Here is a 24,377-nt window from a genome sequence, read left to right as displayed (position 1 = left end):
GTAGGGCCACATTGACTAGGAAATTTTGGATAGAGATCTGATGGAGATGTTTGGACAGAAAGGTATCTGGCACCATTTGGGGCTTCCTCCTTCTGGTTCAGGTATAGGCCTAAAGCCCTCTGTTCTGTACACCTTGGCTTCATCTGAGATTTCCAGCCAAAGTGTTTTGTCTTTGTTGAATTTTGGGGAGATCAATATTTAACCAGAGATTTTATATTCAGCCAAGTTATTCCTCACACATATAGGGAGGAAAAGTATAGTAAGCTACACAATTGTATGTAAACTTCTGAGAAACAAAAGAAAAATGAAAGGAAACCTTGCAATCTAAATTAGTACAAAAAAATTCATAGTGAAGAGGATAAGGAATACAGGATTTGTAGTGAGCATTGGCATCATTTAAATACAGAACTAAATTTAAATGATTGTAGCATATATGTTCATTTGTTCCAGACAAGTTTATTGAGTGCCTGTGATGTCACTTCTTCCAAAGCCATAAGTTTAATGAAATTCCATTTAAAATGCCAATAGAATTCTTTCAAGTTTAGTTTAAACAGATCCATTAGCTGAAATGTGACAAAATAGGTTGAAATTTTGAAAAATAAAATTCATAAATGAGAAATTCCTCTACAAGTTACCAGAATTTATAATGATAGTACAGTTATTAAGACAACATGATACTAGTATAAGAACAGACACAGACTTCAGTGGAAGTGAGTGGAGAGCTTGGAAACAGTTCAGACATGTAGAATAGTGTGAAAAGTATTGAATGAATAGTATGAGAAGAACTAATTCATCTAGGGTAGATAGGTGCCCAACGGGGAGGATAAAACATGAAATAATGACTTTTTACCATAAACAAAACTAAACTCCAGATGGCCAAAGGAACAACTGAAATATCCTGTAAACATTCTAGAAGAAAACACACAAGATTATTTTCATAGAATTCTGGTAAGGAAAATATTCATAAGCAAGACCCACTGGCAGAAGTAATAAAAGATAATAGCACAAAGCAACTTACAATTGCTATATGACAGCATATATATATATATATATAGCAAAGTTAAAATAACAATACAGAGCAAACATTTGCCACATATATGAAATATATACATGTATAGAATACAAATAGCCTATAAATCAATGAAGATATAATAGTAAAATCACATGCAATATATATTAAAAAGTAAATCACACACAAAGAAAAACAAATGGCTAATAAATGTATTGAAAATATTTTCAAAGTCAATAGGAAAATGCAAATTAAAACAATATGTCATTTTTCACCAATCAATTGACTAAAAACTGTAAAAGATTGAGAGTAGTCAGTGTTAGCAAAGTGAAAGGCAGTTTTGGAGGTGAATTTGGCAAGAGCTACTGAACTATACATTTTACGTACTCTTCAACAATATAATTCCATTGCTAGGAAGCTATTTAATGCAAAAATGTGTACAAATATACAAACTATTATACTGTGATATTAACTGTTTGATTAAATTTATCAGCTAAAACATGAGCCCTGCACTACATTGCCCAACAATGGAGAAAGTTAACTAAGTCATGATAGTGTGCTGGTCTGTGGTTGACGTTTTCCTCAGATGCATTCTTCCCCTTCTTCTTCCCTGCCGTGTATCTCCAGGGGGCTGGCCTTGGCAGATTTCTTTTCCTAGGCTCCTCCTCAACTGGCTTTTGACTCAGTTAAAATGAGTTTAAACAGATCCATTAGCTGAAATGTGACAAAATAGGTTGAAATTTTGAAAAATAAAATTCATAAATGAGAAATTCCTCTTCAAGTTACCAGAATTTATAATGATAAATTCAATGGGAAGTTTACTGGGGGACTGGTTAGCAGGAAAAAAGGAGCAGCCATAGTACTTTTTTTCCAGTTCCTCTCTGCCTTTGGTATTATTTCTTGAGTCTGTGCCATGGCCCACACTTCTGTTAGACAAGGCCCGTCATGGTTCTAACTTATCCTGGGTGACTCAGCCCTTGAGTTCTATTAACACAATACAACTTCTTTCTTTGTCCCTATAGCTGGTTAATACCGGCTTCCTGTTGATATTAACCTCTCTATTGCTTCTTTGTTCCCACTTGACTTTTCACCTCTTCCATCATTTCTTTAATTTTTTTTGTTTAAGTTCAGATACTTTAAATACTTAAAGTGATTCTGTATGCCTGCTTGGCATACATGCATACACCTCTATAGCCAGGAAAAAAAAATGCTTTGTAACCATATACTTAATGGAAAAATGTTCCTGCTAAGTTGTTGACTCCAAGAAGAAAAGTTGCTGTATCTTATGTTTAATATGGTCCATTGCAAAAAAAAAAAAAATGTCTATATTTGAATGTATTTCACATATGTAATAATAATGATAATAAAAAGTAAACCTTTGTAGGAAAAATGCCCACTGGGAGAAGTTGTTCTCCTGAAGTTGAAGAAAGGGATATGCGTGCATGTTGAGGGGAGGTCTGCTGCTACATTTTACTTTATATGCTATTGTGCTGTTTGGTTAAAAAATATATGCTATTGTGCTGTTTGGTTTTTTTCCCAGTAATGCATTATAATTTATAATTTCAAAAAATTTTAAAGCAGGTAATAAAACACTGTGCCTATTATGACTTTTATTAAGTAAGCATGTCCATATGAATTTATTTGTAATGGGAACTGTTTGAAAGTACAGAAAGTTGTGCAATATTTTGAAAATGCAAGTTTGTTCCAACAGGGGTTTGATGTATTAGGAAATAACTTGAGCCTGCCCTCTGTGCTTTTGTGTGATGTGAAAGGCTTAGGAATACACAAAATGCACCCATAAACACATGCCTTAAATATCTACCAGTGTGCTCAGTTCACCTATCCCTATCTGGTTTTACAACTGTCTATCTGATTTCAGGTAAGTCTTTCCAATACTCCACAATAACTTAGTAATATGCAACTCAAAAATGCCTACTTCCACAAAACAAACATCAGGTATTTTATGAGATGAAGTACGTATTTATTGTAGTATTTATACATTTTTTATCTATGTAACATGCAAGTGCAAAAGTATACTACAATTTTTGTTAGCTTGTAATTTTTTTTCTTTATGGGTCATTATGATGTTTTTGAGTTTTGCACCCTAATCCCATTTTTCTCATAAACTCTGTAGTTTTTATTGCACAATTTTGCATAGTATAGTAATAGCATATAGACCAAATGTTAATAGTATCTCTGAGTAGTAATTTACTTATTGTTTATAGGGTCTATTTTTTCCTAAAATAATCACTTATTAACAATTTAATGAACTCTGCATTAGCATATTTAAAGGTGAATTGATAACTAAAGGATCATCACAGCAATTCTAGGTGAAAGGCTGAGGTTATTTGGGAAAGCTCCAGTCATCTACTGGCGATGCAATCAAATTAAGTGCCATCTAGTCTACCTAAAAGGCACAAGTAACTTATGCTCCTCCTAGAAAACAGAGAGAAGGTCTTGCAGAAACATCTTGGCAGCTTTTCTCTCAGAGTTCCCCTAAGTGTCAAAATGAATATAGATGGGAATAGAGAGTCCATTAGACAATGTAGGTCATGGTCATGTAATAAGGCAAATGCCCTAAATTGGTTTGCAAACATTCAGAACAGGATACAGATCTAGAAGTAGTAGGCAATAACCAGTGCAACATCTTCTGTGCTTATTGATTTTTAAGCTATTCTTACTGAGATTGGAGCACCCTGTCCTGTCAGGAAATACAGCTCCGCAGGGAGATGGCAGACTTGAACACAATGTGAGCTTCAGAAGGGAGAGAAGAAATTCATTCCCTCATGTGTTTTGAGTCTTGAATTTCCACCTACTTTTTCAGAGTGAACTTTTACTTGTTACCACACTTCCTCCTCCCCTTTCTAAGGTGGTATCATGTGGGTTTTTGTTTGTTTGTCAGCTTTTCATTTTGTAATGATAAGTTGCTCCACCTACAGTCAAACTCCACTGTTTATCTTTGATTGCACATGATTCCTCCACTTTCCCTCCCCACACCCCAGTTTCTGGGACAGTGCCCACTGAACTTTGAACTCCTTCTTGATGCCTGTGTTTTCCTGTCTACGCAGAATCTGCTGTGACTGTGCTCTCTGGAGCTCTGTTTCTAGCTGTGCTCTGACAAAGGGCTTGTTCTGTGCAGCAATCTCATCCTCTGCTCAGCCTCTGGCTTCAACCACTGAATCTCAGACATTCTCCAGCTGGGAATCAGACAGAGGCAAAGATGGAGGACCCAAAGGCCCAGCAGGACGTTTCCGTTTGGCAGGGAATTCGCATGATGTTTTACGTGATGAAGCCCAATGAAACAATATTCCAAACCATGGAAGAGGTGCCTGATTATGTAAAAAAGGTGAGACTATCTGGGAAGAGGCTACTCTTGTTTTTTTCATAACAGAAAGTAAGTTAAATACGTCCTGGGGTTCTGTCCACTTCCATTCTTCAAATTATTAGATGCGAATAAAAAAAATTCACTTTCATAAAGGCATGGAACAAAAGGAGAATTTCTGCTTGAATTGGATTTCTCTACAATATCCATAGCCATTTTCTCCTGTTAAACTCCTTTCCCTTGATATGTCACTCCAGAATGCGATTAAAACTTTTATAAATTTTCCTGGATGCAATGGCATTCTAAATGCAGCAGTTAGAAACTCAATGTTGAGTTAAATGACATCAGTAAACCTTGAACAATTTTGTTTTTAAAGGGCAAACCACCTCCCAGGAAAGTATTTCCTCTTAATTTGGTAGAATAGCTCTGCAGAATGGATACATAGCTGACTGAATCCAACTCTGACTTCCTAAGTTTGAACTTGAACCAAGTTTTCTTTGAAACTCTGAAATGTTCGAGGCACTTTTCACTTCAGAGTTCCTGGCTATGATTGGAAGTGGAAATATCCAGAATTAGAACTTGAATACTGAAGTTCCCCACCCTGTCAAAGTTATTCCTACAGAACTCACTAGTTCAGACCAAAAACAGAAAAAAACAAAAAGTGACATCAGAGAATATGTTCTTGGGAGTTCAGTTTAGAAATCTGCAAAACTTACGACCAGCTTCCAAATCAATGAAACCTTTAACTTTTTCATGATTTGGTATTACTCCTTTCTTATTTTTAAGGAAAATAATGTGGTATTACAATAATCATAAATCAGTATTTTTCATATTATCACACCAAACCTAGTCCAATATTTATCAGTAGTGGACCCTAAAAAATCTTTTATATAAAACACAAATAAAGCTAAATGTATAAAACTTGGATGATGTTTAAAACAAATATTTAAGTGACCTCATTCTCTGAAACTCAGAAAAAAATTCTTTTGTTCCTGCAGTTTCAGTTTTGTCATCCTGTAATTCTAATATGAAGAAGTAGAATCATATGCATCCTTAAGGAGAGTCTTTTAAAGTGGGTCTGTCTTAGTCATGTAGATAACAGATTTCTGATTATTGCACTTATTTTAAACTGTATTTTTTGAAATACATCCCTCCTAATCTTATTTTCTTGCAAAATTATCATCACTACATCTATGTTTAGATTTCATTTCCAAACTGGATAATAGAATTTGAGCACCTGTTTAGTGTATGTCTGAAATAATCATATTTCTTTGCCTGCTGGGAGGAAATGATCCTCTTGCAAAGGTATATACCTTCTTCTTCTGTCAAATGTCTCTCTGGACCTCCTACTTCCAGAACAACTAATCAGGAAATGTGGAAGAAAAGCATCTCTTTTCTACAATTTCCTTTCCAGGCAACTCCATTTTTCATTTCCTTGATGCTTCTTGAACTCGTTGTCAGCTGGATTCATAAAGGGAAGCCGCCAGGCCGTTTGGATGATGCATTAACGTCAATATCAGCTGGTGTTCTGTCTCGGCTTCCAAGGTGAGTTAGTTGGTTAGCAACACTGAATGAAAAAGCTGAACTTCTCCAAAGAAGATAAAAAAGGAACCCATTTAAATGGGGAAATTAGTCTGTTTTCACTCATATCCCCGAAGAATTCAAATTTTTCATATCTTGTTCATCATGAATTTTTTTTGCATTTGTTTTTAAAAACATTGCTCTAAATATTATTTATCTTGATTACTGAGTTTATGAGTGCCTTTTTAAACTTTGAGCCCAAGGCAAGTTCACTTGCCTTCCCCTAGTCGGAGTGCTGAGTTATAGTCTAGTTAACTGTGGGAAAAGTAATGTTGCCTCAGGTGAATTCACATGCTGTAGGCATCTGGGGTGCACACGGTCCCTTGTCAAAGTCACATAAAGCTCTGGATTACTACAGTGATCTCATAAGTGGTATCTCTGTCTCTAGACCTACCTCATTTGCAGCTGAGTTCTTCACAGGTTCTGCATTACCTGAGGCCTATGTCTGAATTCCTTTCCTGATCTATAGGGTCCTTTGTCTAGTCAGCCTTGCTACTGGTCCCCTCACTTTCCTTTGCAGTATTTGCTCCTTCCATATGCTACTACTTGTCATTGCCCATGTGTCACATTTGCTTCCCTCTACTTGGAAAACCATCCATGTGGCCAACTCTGATTCATTTCTTAAGTCTAAGCCGTGGTTCTCTTGAAGAATAACACTTTTCAACAAATGTTACCAGTTCTTCAAACCAACTTTAGTCATTGCTTCACTGTGGCCCCCTGAAATCTTGTTCTTATCCCAGACATAGAATTGTCATGTGGCTTTATGCTCACCTGTTTTCCTCCCAGCCCTTCCTCCGAGTTAGCATGCAGCTTGAGAGCAAGAGGGGTTCGTTTCTTCATAGTTTGAACTCCTGTGTCTGGAGTGATGGTGATGATGTTCTTCTTCTGCTTCCCAGCCATTCTTTCCTTTACTGTTCTAAGAGCTTTTCTTCTGACCAGTGTTCATTGCTTTGGAATATTTCTATGAACTATCCAGTGGGAAACCAAAGTAGATTTTTTTCAAATGAAATAAAAACTTAAAAAAATGTCTGAGAAAAGGTAAAATAACTCCATGTAATTGCATAAAATTGTTTAGATAGGAAGCAAACCTAAAAGTAGTACTTCTTTCATAAATATCACTATGAAAAAGATAGGTTAATAGGTATAAAGTAATAGTAATTATCATAATCATAATCATAATGACTGGAAAATGACTCTTATGTTTTCACAATGCTGTCAGAATCAGAGGATAATATCTCAAGTTATTTGTAGTTAATTCTTAGAATACCCTAAATAAGAATTTATATTCATACATAATTTCCTGTATTTCATGTCTTCCCTGAACAGAATTGAACAAGAAATACATTTAGCATACTTGAGGGTTATATAGATTTGGTTATTGAAAAATACCTAGTTGATTACTGTAGTTCATGTAGAGAAAGTTAAGTGTATAGGTTTATGGAAATGGACAATTGATGAACTGTAAAAATAACGATAGCTGATGTGCTCTGCAGGCACAATTATGGATCACATGTTTTGTTGAGTTGGAATGAATTAATTAAGAACTCAGGGACACATCGAATTGAATGAATGCATAAGAATTCCTTTTACTTATTCACATTTGACTTTGGTCACAAGTAAAATTAGATTGTTCCCTCATCATAACATTGTAACTAGTAGAAATATAAACTGCATCCTTAGTGCTTTATTTCTTCTCAGCAGTGTGATAAAAAAGGTACAGAGTTAGAACAGGATACATGAGAATCAAGTATATATTTTTGCTGAAAACAAACTCCAAAAGCCTAAGGGAGATGGAAAGAGAAAGAAAAAGAGAGAAAAAATCCCCCAAATCCAAACAAGCCAGTCCTTTAGGGATGGGACATGCAGTTCTTTTCCTTCACATCCCCTTACTCCAAGCACTCCTTAAGCTAACACAAGCTGTTCACACTGGTGCCCTTTAAAAGAAAGGTGAAAGGTTGTGAACTTGAATTTGGAGAGTGTTTTTTCCATAGTTCTATTTTGAATGAGAACAGAAAATTGTTTCTTTTTTGTTGTTGAAGGTGTGGACAGCAATTCTAAATTATGAAATGTGGGTAATTTTGCAAGTTTTGCAAAGGATTTTGTCTTTCAAAGCCTCTTATCTAAAAAGTCTCAGGAAAGGAAATAATCTAAAAGTAAAGTTTTAAAGTATTTTCATTTATTTTGTTGCTGTTAAAAAAAGAAAACATTCACACAATATAAGTAGAGGACAGCTGATCCTCAGAATCTATTCCACTCATTACCCTTTTGGCAAAAGACAAGAAAGGGGATTTAACAAATTCTTAAAATAATATTTCAGTTGAAGCCACAGTACCAAGGAGAATTCTTGTGCAAATCGTTACAGCTGAAGGTTAGATTAACATGGCATTGATGGCTTTCTCTCTGAGGGATTGATTTCATTTTCTACACCAGCAACAAGAGTGTTTGCCACAACCTAAACATACCTGGTTGCAAGAGAAGTGGTAGGATACCATTCATTAATCTGTTCGTGAGGAATTATACTTTGGATAATAATTCCAAATAGATATGTGGCCTCTGAAAAAAGAAGCTGTGGAAATCAAAGTGAAACTTTGAACATGTTTTTCCACTTTGCCATTTATGTAATGGAAATGCTGGATGCAGACTTTGAGGACAAACAGTGTTTATTTGAGGATCTCCATTTCATTATCACATATAATTTGAGGTATCTTGAAGATTAGTAGCATTCTTATCATATTGGTAGAAAAGATGGTGTATCTTTCAAATCCTTATGTCAGGGAAAATATTAATCATCAACAAGATTGTATCTTGTTTACAAGCCTGTTGGACAGAGTATGATGTGTAACACAAGTTCCTCTGTCATAAGAACCAGGTTCTGGGCAGGCCTGCATCTGTTTCACTCTTCTTGAATCCACTGGGCAGACTTCCTAGTCCAAGTCTAGTCCTGAAGTTACAGATATTTGTGTTTATCATAGTTAAATGTAGTGTACCATATGCAGATAAATCTGCCTTTCTATCAATTACTTTCATACGTGACTATAGAAATTAAACTTAACAAAATATATTATTTAAAAATCTAGCAAACTTGTGAAATATCCTGCTACTGACTTAAATGCTAATGAGTGAAAAATAATCACATCTTTTTTTTTTCTTCTTAAGCAGAACTCAATTTCCAATTCTTCATTAGAAAACCTAGGCCACAGTTTGTTACTTCCTCCCAATGTTTCTGCTTCCATAAATTGCATCCTCCCCAGAGAAATTTTATTCCCAATATAAATATCTACAGTAAGTTTGTTTTTAATGGGTTCATTTATTTTGTTGAAACAGCAGACTATAAATCAAATTGCAATAGGTTGGAGGCATAATTTAAGTAGGTAAATTTTCAAATAAGTTGAGGACACTCCACTTTTAATACATATGGGTCACTGCCAATTTTTACTATGGAACTAGCTCTGCAGTGCTCAGCCATACATATGCATGGTATTACTGGCCTTGACTGCCATGGAACTTTCCATTCCTGACAAAGTTTCAATTCATAAAAAAAATATTAAACAGGAGGAAATTAAACTTCTTTGCAATACTTTTGACTCCTTTGGGGTGGGACTGGAGAATAAAGAAAAGTTGTCTATTAGGTTTTTATGTTAGAGTTTGGTATCAGAGGCAATACTGCCTTTGGCAACATCAGACTTCCAAGAAATGAGTACCTGTCATTTTGGATGACTACTTTAGTAAACAGTTATTCATTGTTCAGAGTAAGAGATAAATTAATTTGTGTAATGTTAATAATATTTCATTAGTAGTATTAATGTACTTTATCAACTTAAGAAATTATTAAAATAAAACTCCATATGAAAAAAGTAAATTAAAAACTTGCTGAATTGTTAATTATATGTGTTAGGGACAATTCCTTATTTCCTCTTGACTTTTATCTTAGAAACCTTATAAATAGACTTTGTTATTAATTGTGTAACTTTAGATATTGCTGTTACACTAACCTTCCCTAATGATGCAAGCTTCCTTATGCTTATTCAATAGAGTAATTGAATTACTTGAATTAACTTCTTACAATGAAAAGAATGTAGCAAACTTACTTCTTCCAAATCTACCACATTTTATTTATAAAAGTCTATGGTTTTGTGGTTGTAAAAAAGATTATCAAATGTTTCATTCATAAATGTAATATCATTTCATAGTAAGAAATAACAGTATAAATTTTATCTGACTACAGATGGTAGAGATTGTATTATGTATTTTCTTATTACTGAGCAAAAATCAGTATTCCACTAGGTGGAGCAAAAGTGGCAGTAGCTTTACAAATAGACGGTGCAAGTTCCTGAACTAGGTTTAAGAGATTTTTGAAATAAATAAATAACAAAATTCCCCAGAAAAACCAATGTATATAATCAAAATATATTTACTTATATATATTTATTAATTCCTGACACTTGTAAGGATGTTTAAAATGGTCTCATTTGAATGCTGGTTTATTTTCTGATTTATAAGATAAGATTATAAAAATAAAAATGTCTAATTTTTTTCAATCTTGCATCATCTGGCAAATTAGACAATACACACATGATGTAACATTTTCTGGTTCCACATTAAAAAGAAAAGGAAAAAGAAACAGGTGAAGTGAATTTAGTGATATGTTTTATTTAACCCAATATATCCAAACATATCCAAAGTATCATTTCAACCTGTGATGAATATAAAAAGAAAACACTGGGTTTAAAAAAAAAAGCTCTAATAACAGTTATGAAACAGTATAAGTTGGCAGATATTTGTGAGTACTGAGTACTATGAAAGTTGCTTTGAAATTTTAACAGTTTACAGTGAGAGCATTGTATCAAATTTCTCTTGCTTGATTAATGAGTAGTGAGAATATTTGAGAGCTAGATAATTTTAGGGTCCATTCAGCCTAATGCTCTCATATCTTAAATTAGCCCAGAGGTACTCAAAGAGTGAAAGACATGTCCAACACTACCTTTCTTTTCTTTCTTTTTTGTTTCATTCAATTAATGGTATTGTGCAGATGCCGCGCTCCAGGCACTGTGCCAGTTCTGACGGTACAACAATGATCTCTGCAGACTTCATCTCTCTCCTTATAAAGACAAATGATAAATAATTATACAAATCAAGATTTTAATTCCAATTATGATGATTTGTCTTTTTTACTTCATGTTTTTTATTGAAGTATAATTTATATACAAAAGTATATATTAGTTTCAGGTATACAACATAGTGCTTCAAAATTATATACATTTTGAAATGCTCCCCACAATAGGTGTAGTTACCATATATTATCATACATAGTTATTATTTTATGACTTGTAGGGACCAAAGGCAAACCACCCCAAGATGTGCTACTTTGGCATGCAGATTATTTTGAGCTGAAATAATCAATGGCCATCATGTCCTAAAAGACTCAGTAGGATACTTTAATACATCACCCCCAACACACACACACACACACACACACACAACTGTATGAAAAGAATTTAGGTGGAGGAACTGCTCCAGGAGGAGAGAGAGCACTATAGAAGCTATATTATAATGTAAAGTAGGGGTGATAAATGGGAAGGACTGTGACAAAATCTGTTAAAATTTTTCTCTGTGCCCCATTGTTTCTGTTGCTCATCAAGTATTTTGTTTGCCAAACGTTTACTCTTCATATTCCTGTGAATCCCTTCTCCTCTGAAGTCTCAGACCCCTACCCCTTTCTCCTTGGGTCAGTCTGTCTCAGAATCTTTGTTTCTTTGACCAGCTAGAAGCATCTCAAGGAGTAGGAGAAGTGTCTTCCTCTCCAACAGACTATATACCCTATGCCATACTTTCATCCCTGTAACTTACTCATTTTATAATTGCAAGTTTGTACCTCTTTATCCCCTTCACTCATTTTGCCCATAGCCCCTACCCCTTGCCCCTATGGCAACCACCACTTTGTTCTCTATTTATGAGTCTGTTTTGTTTATTCATTTGCCTTACTTTTTCACATTCCACATATAAGGGAAATCATACGATATTTGTCAGATTTCTTTCATTTAGCATGATAACACTCCAGATACATCCATGTTGTCAAAAATGGCAAGTAAGATTTCATTTCCTTTTATGGCCTAGTAATAGTCCATTATATATATATATATATATATATATATATATATATTTTTTTTTATACATACATGTATATATTATATACATAATGTGTGTGTGTGTATTGACACTTAGGTTGCTTCCATATCTTGGCTATTTTAAGTAATGCTTCAGTAAACAAAAGGATGCATGTATCTTTTCAAATTATTTTTTTTGTTTCCTTTGGGTAAATACCCAGAAGTAGAATTACTGAGTCATATGGTATTTCTATTTTTAATTTTGTGAGGAGCCTCCACATTGTTTTCCATAGTGGCTGTACCAGTTTACTTTCCCACCAAAAGTGCCCGTGGGTTCCTTTTCTCTACATACCTAGCAATATTTATTATATCTTGTTTTGTTAAAATTAGCCCTTCTGGCTGGCGTAAGGTGATATCTCATTGTAGTTTTGATTTGCATTTCCCTCATGATAGTAATATTGAACATCTTTCATGTGTCTGTTGGCCATTTGTATGTCATCTTTGGAAAAATGTCTGTTCAAGTCATCTGCCCATTTTTTAATCAGATTTTTTTTTCTTTTTTTGGTGTTGAGTTTAATGAGTTGTTTATATATTTTAGACATTAACCCCTTACCAGATATATCATTTGCAAATACAGTCTCCCATTCAGTGGGTTGCCTTTTTGCTGCAGTGGTTTCCTTCACTTTGCAGAAACTTTTGGTTTGATGTAGTCCCACTTGTTTATTTTGCTTTTGTCTCTCTTGCCTGGAAGATGTATCCAGGAAAAAAATGAGAATGCCAATGTCTGAGAGTTTATTTCCTGTGTTTTCTTTTAGGAGTTTTATGGTTTCAAGTGTTACATTTAGGTCTTTAATTCATTTTGAGTTTATTTCTGTGTATGGTATAAATCAGCGGTCCAGTTTAATTCTTTTGCATGTAGCTTTCCAGTTTTCCCAACACCATTTATTGAAGAAACTGCCTTTTCCTCATTGTATATTCTTGTATCCTTTATCATAGATTGATTGACCATATAAGCATGGGTTTATTTCTGGGCACTCTCTTCTAGTCCATTGATCTGTGTGTCTATTCTTGTGCCAGTACCATACTGTTTTACTTACTATGGCTTTGTAAAATAGTTTGAAATCAGAGAGAATGGTATCTTTAGCATTGTTCTTTCTCAAGATTGCTTGGGGGTATTCACAGTCTTCCGTGGTTCCATGCAAGTTTTAGGATTGTTTATTCTAGTTCTATGAAAAATGTCATTGGCATTTTGATAAGATTACATTGAATATGTAGATTGCTTTGGGTAGTATGGACATTTTAACAATAGTCTTCCAATCCATGAGCATGGCATAGCTTTCCATTTATTTGTGTCATCTTTGATTTCTTTCATCAATATCTTGTAGTTTCCATAGTAGACGTCTTTCACCACCTTGGTTAAATTTATTCCTAGGTAGTTATTCTTTTGATATAATTGTATAAGGGATTGTATTCTTAATTTCTCTTTCTTCTAGTCTATTATTGGTATACATAAATGCAATGGGTTTCTGTATATTGATTTGTATTCTTTAAAATTACTGAATTCATATTTATTATAATAGATTTTTGGTGAAGTCTTTGGGGCTTTCTGTATATATAGCATCATGTCATCTGCAAATAGTGACAGTTTTACTTCTTCCTTATCAATGTGGATGCCTTTTATTTCTTTTTCTTCTCTGACCAGTGTTACCTTTCTAACATTGATTGTGGGTACATTCAAACTGAGATGATTTCATAACTACATAGCTTTGAATTCTCAATCCCCAAATAATATCTATTCTATTTCACTGATCATTTTGAAATATCAAGATTATAAATTATCTTTTTTAAGATCCAGGATCAATACTGGAAAAGTAATTTAGTAACTTAATCAGATTTTATAGTAAACATTGATAGGACAAGTTTCTAGTGTTGAGAGAAAATGTTTCATAAAACACATAAAGAATTAGTTGTTTACCAAAGGACATACCTCCAACTCAAGAGAAAATAGCAATTTGGGGGGAATATTTGAAGAAATTAGGACAATGGGAGGAAAGTCCCTATAAATACAGGTTGTTTATTGGAGGGTTATAATGTCTTCTTATATTTAGATCATACTCTTGGTCTTGTGCTCCCACTTAATGAGCAAAAGACATGTAGTATTTGCTTATTCAAAGCCCCTATGCTACCCAGTATTCCATCTCCACCTAGTAAAGTAAGCTCACTATATACATCCTTCTTACATATGTCTCTTCCTGCAGGATGGGGTTTAGAGAGTTGAGGTTTGAATTCTAGAGTGCATTCATATGCTGGGGGTGGGGGTTGGGAGAGGACAGAGGAATTAGGAAGAAAAAGGGGGAGTTTTTGGTTTATGATTCAAGGTCTGGTGGGAACATTTTTGAAAATGTAGGTGCTATTTCCTGCAATCAAGGGCTTTCCAGAACTTGATAATCATTTCCCAGGTGTATCCCTTTGCTGAATTGTTTTTAGTTGTGGGCACTCCTTGGCTGTTTTTTCCCAGTTATGATGGAAGAGGATCATATACATCTTGCTGATAGAAAACAGGGAATTTAACTCCTACAGCTTCTCCCCTCTTTCCCTTCACTTTGAGGAAAGTTTGGCTTTGTGCTAAAGTGTGAAAAAAAAAAAGCTTTAACTGTAGTATGTCAGGCATATTTCAGTTCGATTTGTGTCAGCCCTAATAAGTAAGTTGACAGAGTAATAAATTGGGTGTCTGTTCAAGACCTGGCACCTGAACAGGAAATAAAAAGTATTTCAATTGCAAGCAGGTTCTCTTTCATTTTAGAGTGGAAGTTTTCCAGGGACCCTGTTTCATTTATTGAAGTCTTGGTATCTAAATACTTTTTCAGTTGTCGCTGGGACTGTCAAGAAAGATAGCAATTATAAAAAAAGATACTGAACTAATGGTACATTGATGAGGAAGGTGATTATGTTTTCTGTTCACCAATGTATCCTCCTTGTCTTGTGCTGTGCTTGGCACTCAGTAGGCTTTTAATATGAATTTATTGAATGATGGAATGAACCCATGGATGGGTTTGCTTTGACACATGTACTAAAGCTTATGTAAGAAGTTATAGATTATTTCAACTTCCTATTGCATTTTCTAGGTTTTAATTTTTCTTTCAGGATCCATATTTTTCAGGTTATTAGCTGGAGCAGTTTTGCCCCCCCGCCCGCCAGGAGACATTTGGACGTCTTGTTATCACATTTGGGGTGGAGGACTGTGCTACTGGTCTCTGGTAAATAGAGGCCAGGAATGCTGTTAAATATTCTATAATTCACATGATAGACCCTCATAACAGAGACTTACATGGCTCAAATGGCAGTAGTGTCAAGGTTGAAAATTCCTGTTGTAGAGAAATTATTAGGTTTAACCACGTATAATTTATATTATTCACCATTTTTTACCTAAAACTTGAGTTTCCAATGGCTAACCCTCTACTAATGAGTAATAGGGAACCATATTAAGATTTCATAATTTGGGTAACTGTTTCCACAGGACAGACTCCTACAGAAAAAAATTACCTTGTCCAGATGTCAATGATGACACCGTCAAGAAGCTCTTGTCTAAATATATAAAAGTTATCAACCACACTAACACGCTTTGAAATAATATTTGTTCTGTCCCCCTACCTTGATAAATGTTGTGTATTGCTTGTTATATCAGATCTATTGATTTATAGTTTAAGTGAAGTTGTTTTGCTCTAACTGCATATTTGTGTACATTGGGGAGGCCATGTCAGGATGTCATCAGTTGTACTACAGAGTTTATTAACGTGATGGACATTTAAATTTTAAATATCAAAAATTTGTGAGGACTTATCAAGAAAGTTCAATCTGGGCAAGACTGTTCTTTTCTGATCTAGGTAGCTCCCTAAAACCTTGGGGATATTAGCTCCTGCTATGTCAAGCTTACTCTGCTGGCAGCGATGAAAGCTTCTCAGTGGCCGCATGAAGGAGATCATAGCCACCAACACCAGTGCCTTTGTTCTGCTAGCACAGTGCTCTAGCATTAAGAGATTTTCAATTTGCCTGGCAGCTGGACATTAGCTATTGATTGGCTATGCTGAGTCTTCTCAGAACCAACACATACAAGGGTTCACCTCAATTAAATTTGGACTTTATTTCTTTTCATCTCTCCTTTGTGTAATTAGTGTAATAATAGTGAACAATAGTATAATTAATCTATCATTGGTTTAAGTATGTTATTTCTTTCATAGCTTATTAAAGGACATTAGTATGCTTTGGCTTGTGAAATATTGTTATACATTATAATTCCCACAGTGAACATGAATTAAATAAATTATTGGCAAAGACACTCTCAGTCTCTGAGCATAATTTGCCATGAACAAAAATAACCTGGATAACAAATTGGAAGACAAGTTTTAAAGTTGGAGTTTTTGGACTCCTTAGAGTTCCAGAACAGTGTGGGAGCACCTGGCCCGTGGACTGTTCTGTTTCATGAGGGACCTTACACATATAATGTAGGCATCCTAGACCACTTGGCCCAGCTCTTTCTACATATCCAAAATAGCCACTCTTGACTACCTTGTTACATCTATGAGTTGGTTACACCTGTACCCATTGGCCTTCTGGAGGAGTGGACCAGGAATAAGTCCCACACAGGAACTGCAAGAAGGCTCAGAGCCACTTTGACAGAGGATTCTGGAGTATCCAGGGCATGTTCCAGGTTGAGACAGGAGTTCTGGGTAGGCAGTTTCCTTGGGTCAAGGACTCACACTCAGGGAGAAAACTGTTCTTTCCAGAAATGTAATTGTTGGAGGAGGTCATGGAAAGGTTGTGACCACCAGTTTACCCACAAGCTGAACCCAAGCAATGAAAGTCTCCTCATTCCCTTTCCTGTCTTTGGAAAATACATTTTGTGTACTGTTCTCATATTAGCAACTGTTTCCAAGACCTAGTCCTCAGAGGGTAAAGTGTTGTTGAGACCATCTGGACTGAGTATGTGACTGAACCCAGTAAAGCCTCTGTATAAACTTTTAAGATTTTGGCAGATGGGTGCAGAGGTCTATTCATCTTGAGGCTGCCCAGGACTAGTCTTGTATGTAAATTCTCTTGCTTATTAAGACTGCCACCTGCCAATCTGCCATTGTCAGCCTCTTCTTTGGTCTTTCCTTGTCCTCCAGGTACAGGAGTGAATTTACAACCCAACAGTCATCTCAAAATAAAAATTGGATTTTAAGATCTGATGATGTATAGTCCTCTTCAAAAGTGTAGGCATTTGATATTTCTTTTACTTATTTATTAGTGTTGTTGGGAAGTTGCCTAGAGTTTTCTGTGACAAATTAAATAATAACTTAAAGCATTCAAAATATGAGGCAATTAAAAGTTATTAAATCATAATTAAAGTCATCTTGTAATTAAAATCAGAAGTAAAGTTAAAGACCCAGGTCCTAAAGACTCAGTAACATGTTAATTCATAGAATCTCACTCTGTAAAGGGAAATACTATTAAAATTGCAAATTTTAATAATGTACTAATTTGAACTGCTTCTTCAACTTTTATTTAAAATCAGATTATGTAAGAATTTTCTCACTTGTTTATGGTTTATAAATGAATCCTTATTAAGTAGAATGATCAATTAATTTTTAATGTTAATGATAAATATGAAGAAAAAGTTAATCCAATTAAATTTAGAATGATTTTGAGTGTGATCTTAAATTTGATCACAGAAATTTTAAAGAAAAAGTACACTTTATAAAATGGGAATATATTCTATATCTTTTGAAAATTTTTTGAAATAAGAATTTACGGAGGCTTGGTAGTTGATAATACATATTCTGATGTCTGGGTTTTAGAAACAATTGTTTATTTTAACTAGGTTTATATGTTTTTTTATTTCTACTGGAAGATTATTTTATATACTTTTTTATTCTATATACTTTATTTCTAGGGGAAGATTATTATTCCCTTATATCTTGAGAGCTGTAGTTTATATTACTACAAGAAAACTGAAATGTAGTGAGAACCCAATTTGTAATCTAAGCAAAACATCTAAAAAACATTAAAAACATTAAAAGCATGCGTGTGTATGTGTGTATGTGTGTTTGTGTGTGTGTGTATGAGAGGAAGGAGGGAGTAGAAAAGAAAAGAGAGTGCTTAGGCCTTAGGCCAAAGCAACTTTAATTTAAAGGCAAATGTTATGGGGTTAACATATTTTAATGTAGTGGTCGATATGCAGTCTCCTTTAAAAATATGCTATGTATAATATCCTACCTTTTATGCCTCCTTTAGAAAACACCCTTATTATGTTACTTATAAAGTTTAGAAATAGCAATCACAGATAATAAGTCATAGTTTTGTTATATTTATGTTGTTTGGGTTACATGAAAAATATTTTAAGAGACAGGAGAAAGGAAAGGCATCCTAAATGGCATGCAGTTGAGAGTGTGAATAACAGACATCTATGTTGCCAATGAAACAAAAGTAAACATCCTTTGAGGCATTTTGATACCAAGGAAATTGAGTCCTTTGAAAGGCACGATGGAGCAGTGAAAAACAAAGAGGAAAGAGGAAAGATTTTTATTTTTGCATATGAATGCATAAATTTTTAAATGTTTTCTAAAATATTTTAACATAATTTTATATCTAAGATATGGTATACTTACTATTTGTGAATGTTATTCTTCCAGATTGTTTTCCAGAAGCATTGAACTGACCAGTTACATTTATATCTGGGAGAACTACAGGCTCATTAGTTTGCCTTGGGATTCTCCATGGACTTGGTATTTGACCTTCTTAGGAGTTGATTTCGGCTACTACTGGTTCCATCGCATGGCCCATGGTAAGTTGCAAATCAAGGATTTATTGATAATTTATATTGAACTGTGTTTGTAATAGATACTCAGTAAGTATTTTTTAAATGAATAAGTTTATTTTATAACACATGCATCTTAATATAGGAAGTTTAATTTGAAATTCAACTGGAAGAAGTCTGAAGTCATTTTTGAAGAAAAGTGAAATTACTGGAGGTACATTTTTCATGCCTCTTGTATCTACTTTGTAAAAAAATGTTTAAGAAGTGATACCTATATATTGTATTACATTATTCTTATTATGACATGCTTGGTAGAAACTACAGACACTTGAACACAGTATCAGACTTCACATCAATTATCAAGGGTCATTCAGAAGAGCTCTGTTACAACAGGGAATCCTAGGTAATGTATGCTATAATACATGAGCTAAATTCAAGATCTTGGCAGTACTTACATATTACAAATGAAAATGTAATCAGCTAGGCACTAATCATAATGCACTTCAGTATTACTATAGTTTTGCAAAATTTCGCATTTAATTATGAAGCCCTCTTACTGCACTGGTTCACTGAATTTGCCTTTTGGGATTCTTGGCTGCACCTTTCAAAGAAATGTTTTGCTATGGAAAGGGAAATGGAAGAGCAGGAAATGGTATAAACCTCTGTCAGGATAAGTAGAGGTTTGAGAATGATTGTAGAGCTAAGGTAAGCAAATGGTCTCTAAGGAGGAGTAAGGTACGGAAAAGTATTTCTGAAGGGAAATGGGGTAAAGTGCAAGTTTTGAAAAACTACTGAAAAGCAGAACTCAGGATTTCAGTGGGTGGTTGGGTTGAGTGGGTGGGGAGGAAGAAAGGAAGTGGAAGAAACCTGGAATAATAATAAAAAGTAGATGAGAGATGGCAAGAAGAGACCTGAGATCAGGGTGAATAACCGAGCTATGTGTGTAGGAGTGTGTGTGACCAAATATCCTTCCCAACCAAAGATGAAGGAAATGGGAGTAGCATAGACAAGCATTATGCTTAAGGTGACTAAATTTTAAATGCAGCATTATTTTGTTAAACACTTTAAACAAGTATATTTAATGAAAGTGTTAAATTCATTAAAACAATTTGAGTGAACATACGAACTAGAAAAATTTATCTTCTGTGTGATAACCTTTGTCCTTGAAAATAATAGGTCGGCTTCTGACATCATTTCCTTGTATATAATTGCAAGAGGATACTCCCAAATAGAACAGGATTAAGAATAAAATATGGTCATGTAGTAAACTTTGTATTTTATTTCAAACTAGTGGTTTTCTCCCTAAAATAAACCCATTGGCAATCTTCCTTAGTTACTATGTTTTAAATGCATAATGCAGAAAGCATTTACATTGTATTACTTGATTTCAGGAACCTTCTGATATCACACTGTCCTGTACAGATGTGTTTGTTTGGCAAATCTGCAAATTCGCTTAATCTTTGAAAGCCCATTATGATAGGAAACAAAGAACCAACAAAATATTACCAATTTAAAACTTTTAAAAATATGTTGATTATAAGTGCTCTCAGGGAAGAGCAATAAAATAAAATAACATATTAAAAACATGGAATCAAGACTGTTTAAAGTATACTTCCCATTAGAAAACTTTGAACCAAATCCAGTGGAGACAGGCATTTAAAAAAAACATCTGAAAACATTCTGTATAAACACCCACCACCTTCAGGCTATGAAATCTAATCATATGTTCAAAGACTTTTCATTTGTTATGGAAAGCCAGTAGAAGACAAAAATAATAATTATGTATTTGATTGTGTCAACCTTCAATATGATAGTCAATTTCTAAATTTTATAATTTAACATAAAATATTAAAATGGGTTTTTAGAAATCTAGATTACACAGGAATAAGGACAATTTATAATATCAATTTCTTGTGCCCCTTGGATTACTGAGCTAATACTGAGTAATTGGTTTCATTTATTTAACTGAAAAATTTGAATAGTTCTTAAATCCAAATGTCATCTTAAAATATAATAAGACAAAACTCTGGCTTTTCCTACTTAGTGTGTTACTTTCCTTTCACTACTTGTAATAAAATAATATATTAAAAATATATTCCACATTTGTTACTATGTTCAATGCTATTAATTTTGAATAAACTATATTAAATATCTAATATAAAGTATATACATAATATATATATTACATATTAAACATAAATATATAAAATATAACTTATATAAACATACATAAATATGTATAATAAACAAAAATAAAACAAATTATATATTATATATAATTATATATTACATATTTTAAATTTTGTTTTTACATGTATATAAGTTACTTCTTTAGTAACAAATTATTGCTAGGATTTGTTGTTACTTGTTTTGCATATATGTAGGCTTTTCACATTAAGAGGACAGTTTGGTATTAGTAGAGAGTAATTTATTCTCAAAAATTTGAGGGATATTTGAGGCAGATATATGTGTTATTAATATTCCATTCCTCTTTCCTATGGGATAATGAGAAAGAAATTGCTGATTTTTGCCAACTTACACAAAAAAAGTAGTAGCACAATAATTTTTATATATTCTGATAATGTTAGAAAGGTAGAAGAGAAATTAAAGGTTTTAAATTAAAAGCAGCTTTTTGCATGTTTAGTCTACATTGCAAATGGATGCATTATTTTTCTTTGTACTTCCTATAGTTACACTAAATATGTAAGAAAAACAAGTGAAGATTTTAAAGGAAATATTTATAATATAAATGATTACTATGTATTAGGAGCAAAATGAGCCTTCCAGAGTGCTGGTAATAGACTTTATCTTGTCTTGGCTGGTGTCTAAATGAGCATATATATTTGTAAAAATGTATTGAGTTGAGCATTTAAAGTTTACATACTCTGTCTATACCTCAATAAAAAGTTGTAGATTTCAAATCCTTGAAATCACCAATATGATTTCTTGGTGAATGGTTTGAAGGCAGAGTGACATAATGGGTAACCAAATTTAGAAATAAAAGCAAATAAATTATCATTTGTGGCTGTGAGCATGAACATGTGACATTACACAGATTTTACCTGTATCAGTTTCCACAGCTAAGGATGGTGGAAGTACTCGCATATGAGTTATTAGTTTTACTGACTTTCTTCTCCAAATCCTTCTTTGCTGTTTTTTTTATGTTACCAGAGGAGGACCCTATATATGTTTCTTCTTTGCCAGCTGACTGGATGTTAGGTTTTGCCAATTTAAGGGACTGAAGGGGTACTAGAAAACATGAACAGCAGCAAGGGACTTTGCTTCTGTTTTCCAGAGTGCTGTTCTTCTTGTGGCACTTAACAGATTGGTATGCAGGGAAGTGGTAGTGTTTGCCCGATGGCTCGGCTGTACCTATCCCTGTGGTAACATCCTCTCCCCTGTGGCGACCACACCCTTTGGGGTCTGCACAGTCTAGCGAGTCTGTCTCTCACCACCGGAATTCCTGTGGTAGCTACACCCCCTCCACAGACGTCTCGCTCTCAGACTTGGTGGTGGTGGGAGGGCTCTCCCAGGTCTCTAGGTACTTGCTTTGTTTGCTCTTCTCAGCGCTACAGGCAATACTGTGTTCTGCAGTTGCACTGAACTACTGCTTGTTTACCGTTTTTAGTAGTTAACTCCCTATTTGCTAGTTAATAAATCTTCATGTTAACTTTTCCTTAATCAAATTACTGGTGTGGCTTCTGTCTCTTAGTTAGATTCTGACTGATGCAGCCAGCCACCCCATGTGCATGGGGCTGTAAATTAGAGTTCACCTGACTATCTATGTCTTTGACTCTTCCATTTGAGTCATTTATTACACATTCAGGCTACAATGCAATGTAGTTCAGTACTGAAATAAAGATGTTCATCAGTAAAATTATTATAATAAGCAGTCAATAAAATCCCCTCAAACTCTAATCTTTACTCAACAAATAAACTGTTAAGTTTATTTTCTCTTCATCTTTTTCTGTATCTAAGCAAGGTGAGTGATCACAGTTCTGTGTAATTAGTTACAAATATTTATACCCACAAGTTAATTTAAGTAAGCCTCTTTATATGAGTTATTAAATTTCAATATTTTCATTCCTTTCTGACTTTTATGGGGGTTGAATTTAGGTCATCCTAATTTTCACCAATGCTTAAACAAAGAAAATAAATGCATTGGTTAGAAATTATTTTATTATATAGTGACACCAGGATTGTGGTCTGTATTGAAGCAGATTACTTATATTTGGCTATATTTGTATTTCTTTTTTCAATCCCAAAATATATCTAAGTTTTTGTAATTCTTTGCCATATATTATGCCTCACCCTTTATTTAAAACATACAATGTGATTATGTTCTTTTTAGATCACTGAGGGTGAAGCCCACTCTGTATTTGTTTAAGTTATAGCCATTCCTCTTACCTTTTCCTATGATTTCTTACCTTTCCTCACCCCTTGGAGTAGTCATCATTCAGAACATACAGGAGGGAAGCCTTGGAATTCCCACCAACTTGTCTTCGATTTTCAGTTGCTCATCATTACTTTCTACTAAAAAAACATGGCACCTACATCAACCATTTTCCTCTGAGTTAATTGCAATGACAGAGGCTATCTTATGTCTAATGTTAATCATTTGTTCATAGGAGCACTTTAAATATGTATGCACTGAAAGATTGTCATTAGTTTCCCTTAGAGAGAGTCCCATTTGAGGGAGCCTTTCTCCTAGAAATAACTTATTCTTATCACTGATAGCTGCAGTCATCCTTTGGTGGCTACAGTCTAAATTTCTTTTGGTATTCTTAGAGTCTAGATGTAGGCAATATATGAAAAGCACATTTGATACAAAGATTCTGGCCATCTTTCAGGTGATGAAAGCATAGGTACATTGAGATGTCAAACAGGGAAGTCATACACTTGATACTAAAGAATAAGAGTTTCAGGAATCTCTATCAGCCTGTTTTTGAACATTGGTAATAAAATGTAGAAATATTTCCAGCAAATATTTCCAGGAATAGTTGGGAGCATTTGAGGATAGTTCTGGTAATATTTTCTAGGGATTAAAAAAGCAATGAAAAGAGTAATCAAAGTGAAACTAGAAGGCAGGGATGGAGTGAAGACTTAACTAGTGAGTCTTGTCTGACTTGTGACTCTGTTTGAGGTAGTGGATATGATTTTAGTACTTTTAGAGCCAGGACCTGGTACACTTGCCTGTTACATTGCCGAGAGAACACTGAAATTTGTTTCAAGAGATTCAGGTGCATAACTGTGTGTGGAACTATTTACCACACATATAACTTTGGGATTAATTTCTCTGAGATGGATTTTATTGACTTTATTTACCTTCTGGTTTTGTCAAGAAGTTTAAATGAAAAATGTTTTGAGAGTGCAGGAAGCAAGTAAATAATGAATGAATGAATAAATGAATGAATGAATGAATGAATGAATATACCATTTCTGAGAGAGTCATTTAGAGTCTATGTCAAGATTTAGGGTCATTCAATATGGGCACAAGAAGTTTGGGGTGGCCTTCAGGATTCTACTGAAAATTAATTAATGTGATTAATATGTTTTGATTAATGT

The 24,377-nt window shown here is 34.2% G+C and overlaps 1 protein-coding gene across 1 annotated transcript in view; it reads left to right on the top strand.

Annotated features, from left to right (window-relative positions):
- AGMO (alkylglycerol monooxygenase) overlaps positions 1–24,377 on the top strand; it is a 384,539-nt gene that overhangs the window by 30,398 nt on the left and 329,764 nt on the right. Inside the window, exons 3-5 of the mRNA XM_057504558.1 lie at positions 4,078–4,355; positions 5,746–5,876; positions 18,688–18,839. Of these exons, the coding sequence (XP_057360541.1) occupies positions 4,230–4,355; positions 5,746–5,876; positions 18,688–18,839 (409 nt within the window). The 5' untranslated portion in view covers positions 4,078–4,229. The remainder of the gene's footprint in view (positions 1–4,077; positions 4,356–5,745; positions 5,877–18,687; positions 18,840–24,377) is intronic.

This window comes from Manis pentadactyla, chromosome 7, assembly GCF_030020395.1.
Source record: "Manis pentadactyla isolate mManPen7 chromosome 7, mManPen7.hap1, whole genome shotgun sequence".
Taxonomy (NCBI): Eukaryota; Metazoa; Chordata; class Mammalia; order Pholidota; family Manidae; genus Manis; species Manis pentadactyla.
This window is presented reverse-complemented; position numbering and strand designations above follow the sequence as displayed.